The following is a 3,954-nucleotide window of genomic DNA, read 5'->3' on the forward strand; positions in this document are numbered from 1 at the left end:
CGTCACGTCGCCATGGTCATCGCCGCCGGCGAGGCGACCCCGCGCCCGGACCGCCTTCGTCCCGCGTATCCGCCTGTTCCTCGTCGTCGTCCTCTCAACGTCACTTCGCGCTTTCGAGCTATTTTCGCGAGCTGGCGAGCCGACGGCGCCACGCGAGCTGCTCGAGGAGAAACTTCTTCTCGGGATGCCATGGAAATCGTCAAGGTGCGTCCCCATTCCCCATCCCCTGTCTGGGTAATGTTAGGTTCGTCTTGGATGCTCGAGGGACAGGGGAAGAGGTCGCCGGTGGTGGAGAGAAGGCGAGGAGAGGAGAGAAGGGGTGGGTGCGCCACTGGGAGGGGGGTGGCGGCGGATGTGGGGGAGGCCGGTGTTGAATGTTGGCGGCGGCAAACAAGGGAGAGTGAGAGGGAGAGGAATCAGGAAGATAGGTTTGTGTAATGGTGGCTTGGGTGGGCATCCGTTTCTCTCTTTTTTCTCTCTCCCTTCGAAACATGATTTTCACCTCGACACAGTAAAAGGCCATATCTATTATAGGGATCAAGAATGGGTGACCATGGGATTTTACAACCCCAAGCAATCCATGGATGACTATATTGGGATCTTTTCCCCTGCTAATTTCAGGTAAGATGCACATCTTAAATATTTCTCTTGGTAATAGAAAGAAGATGATTCCGAAGCTTATTTTGATTTACTTTTGCTTTATTTGTCAGTGACTCCATTTGCCCATCAGAGGACCAGTGGGTTGATGGCCCTCTCTTATGCACGACCCCTATTAAGGTTGGTGTTATTTTCCGTGAGCCTTCCTCCATGTGACCTCAGAACATTTTAACATATGCTGAATAATGAGGTATCCTTTTTGGCAGTTCCAATATACAAACTACGCGACGACCGACTATGCGAAGACCGGAAAAGGGTCCTTGAGGCTTCAGATAATTAATCAGAGGAGTGATGTATCATTCACACTATTTTCTGGAGGCCTCTCAAATGTATAGTACAAATGCTCGTTATTTATTCATATATGAGCTCAGCTAACTACACTGAACTATAGGGTGTTGAAAGTTGAAACTGAACATCTTCCATATTTTTGGTGGAAAGAGTTGAAGAGTGATCACTCTGAATATGTGCATGGTAGACTGATAGTCAATGTTGTTTTTCTGACACCATGACAGTTAATGTCATTTCAACTGAGATACACGGGAGTAATATTTATTTTAGCCTTCTCATCTTTTATCAATGCTCTAACATGGCTGTTTGCATCTTTTATATATAATATAACAGCCGGAGCTTATCGCACATTCAAATAGCATAACTTTCGCAAACCCGAAGGCTCCTGTGTATCCACGCCTGGCACAAGAAAAATCCTGGGATGAAGTAAGTATCTTTTCCTTAAATATTTGATTAATGAACGGGTATAAACTGAAAATTGTAAATTTCACCTATGGACGAAAGAAACACCAAATGCAAATAAATGAGAAATCTACCTTATTCCTTTGGCCATTTCGGTAACAAAAGCTATCGGCTGGCCAACACAAAGGAGCTGGAATTTCAAAGCGACATAAACACGAATTTAATGTCTTTTAGATAGTTCTCATTAAGGGTGGTAGTTGTAGGTTTTATGTTCAGAATTGTTCTTTGTTGTCAAAGTTTCTTGAAGAAATGTGTGCCTAGCGCTTCTGTGAATTAATACTGTACCATATTTTCAGGATCTTGATTTGATGTTAAATGACTTAATGCTAGATGACAGTGGACAAGTGGATATAGTATCAAGGAGGCTGCACCGTTTGTCGAATGGGGCATACAAGGGCAAATTCAAATCCTTTCTCCTGCAGGCACCCTCACGTTCAGTCGCGACACTATGTGTGGTCAGTAATTCTTACCATGCCAACAACATCCATGTTGTACTTCCATGGCTTATACGGGAACTAGCATGTTCATAAGGTCTGAAACAAAACAAAAGATTGTATTGAAAGAAGATTATAATTGCCGAACAATTCTTATTGTATGTGCATGGCAGAGTTCTGAATTAAGAACGAGCGACACGTAACTTCTAATTAACCCCATAAGGCATATGACATAGTGTTTTATTGTGATTTTACAACATGCCCGCCTGCTAGGACAATTGGATGGCGCAATCCTGGTTTCATAAATACAAGTTTCCTCAAGGACCTGTGGCCTAATCTTAAGTAAATAAGTGTTCATAACCTTGGCCTATTTGCACATGGGCTCCTATTATTAGCTATTCAATTGTACAAATGCAAGCACCTAGGAGATTTATAGGTGAGTGCAGATTTCAGGTACATGTACAGGGTTGGCCATTGGCTATTTAATGGACAAATTGTTTGGGAACGTCAGTATAGCTTCAAAGCGCCTCCTATCCCCGGGAGGATTCTTTACAACGTGTCATATTTGGAGATTTGGGCAAAGTGAGTTATATGCCACTTTACCAGTATGATTTCTGCAATTTTTAAAATAAAATAAAAAAAATATAAGAGCATGGGGTAGAATTATTAGATTACTGATAAACCTATGGAAGTGTTGGCGTGGCAGAGGCCAGAGGCCATTTAAGCATCCATTGATTTTTGGTCTGTCTTATCTGTACTCGAGTTGAACTATGAATATACAACGAGAGAATGTGCATTTTGTTGTTGTTGTAAGAGTATCAGTCCTTTTTGTCACAGCATCCATGCTGCACTTTCAGTTAGGCTTAGCAAAAAACCGATTTCTACATAAGTTTTACAATGTTGAGTCAAAGTAACAAGTACTGAAAAGTAAGCAAAGAAAGTTGATTGTGTTCTACTTTTCATAAATAAGACAAATCGTTCGCAGGAAATTGTTGAGCTTCTTTTTGATGTCTGGCTTTAAAACTGACAACTGAACTCTTTGCTCAGGCCCAGATTGATGTCTCAAATGAATACAATGACTTTGAGCGTGGTTCAGTCAGCACAACACACCAACTAGTAAAGGACTTGAAGAATATTGATATGGTGATGCATATCGGAGACATCTGCTACGTAAATGGTTATTTGTCACAGTGGGATCAGTTCATTGAGCTTTTGGATTTTTTTTCTTTTTTCAGATGGAGGTGAGGATTTTTTTTGGAGAATTTCCTTTTTCTTTTTTGAAGATGTTTCTTTTCCTTGCTTATATGTGCATGTTCGTCAGCAATTAGAGAAAAAAGTGATGGAAAGGTCGCTTGCCGATCTGGCATCGCATAAACTTCCTCTCAGGAGACACCACCGGATGACATCCCAACCCCTAGTGCAATCAATACTGCACGGATAAAAAGGCTACTCGATTGGTCCGTCGTCGTAAGGCCAACCCTAACCGATACTGCTACTATTATCTCCCTTATGGTTTATTGGTCCCTTTTGTATTTTGACTGAGTCTAGCCGATCCTCTATATAAAACAAAATAAAACCTTTATTTGACTCATACTCCCTCCGTTCGGAATTACTTGTCGCAGAAATGGATGTATCTAGACGTATTTTAGTTCTAGATACATCCATTTCCGAGACAAGTAATTCCGAACGAAGGAAGTACATTTCGTCGAACATTTGCTATGCACCTCCGCGGGAGCGACGACAATGCGGACCAGGCCGACGAAAACGGTGGACAAATAGTAACAGTGGACAATAAACTCTAGTACAACAATGGGCTCGGTCCGGGGCGACCAAACCAACGGCAATCAACCGGTAGCACGCGCGCGCCCGCAGCAAGCAGCGGCGGCAAGCACGCACGCGTACACAACAAGCAGCAACACGTGCGGGCAGCGGCGGCACGCACGCGGGTAGCGGCGGCACGCATGCAACAGCGACCATGCCACGGCACGCACGCATGCATCTCCGGCCATCGGCGAGCTTGAACTCGCTGGACGGCCGCGGCACGCACACATGCATCTGCTTGTTGCTGTCGCCGTGGGCGCGCATCAGCTGCACCAGGCACTGTGACAGCCAC

At 44.0% G+C, this 3,954-nt stretch overlaps 1 protein-coding gene across 2 annotated transcripts; it reads left to right on the forward strand.

Annotated features, from left to right (window-relative positions):
- The first annotated feature begins 370 nt into the window (after positions 1-370).
- On the forward strand, positions 371-3,432 carry LOC119368037 (probable inactive purple acid phosphatase 1). 2 transcript variants are annotated; one of them, XR_005176500.1, is made up of 6 exons: positions 371-621; positions 711-777; positions 864-986; positions 1,279-1,371; positions 1,704-2,423; positions 2,889-3,432. XR_005176500.1 is itself a non-coding variant. In XM_037633399.1 (6 exons), the coding sequence occupies exons 1-6, from the start codon at positions 554-556 to the stop codon at positions 3,084-3,086; spliced, it is 708 nt and encodes a 235-aa protein (XP_037489296.1). In that variant the 5' UTR covers positions 371-553; the 3' UTR covers positions 3,087-3,432. The 2 variants fall into 2 exon arrangements, 1 of the variants encoding a protein (XP_037489296.1); XM_037633399.1 differs by having other exon boundaries at positions 1,704-1,862.
- Positions 3,433-3,954: the final 522 nt, after the last annotated feature.

This window comes from Triticum dicoccoides, chromosome 2B (genome assembly GCF_002162155.2).
Source record: "Triticum dicoccoides isolate Atlit2015 ecotype Zavitan chromosome 2B, WEW_v2.0, whole genome shotgun sequence".
In the NCBI taxonomy this organism is placed as follows: domain Eukaryota; kingdom Viridiplantae; phylum Streptophyta; class Magnoliopsida; order Poales; family Poaceae; genus Triticum; species Triticum dicoccoides.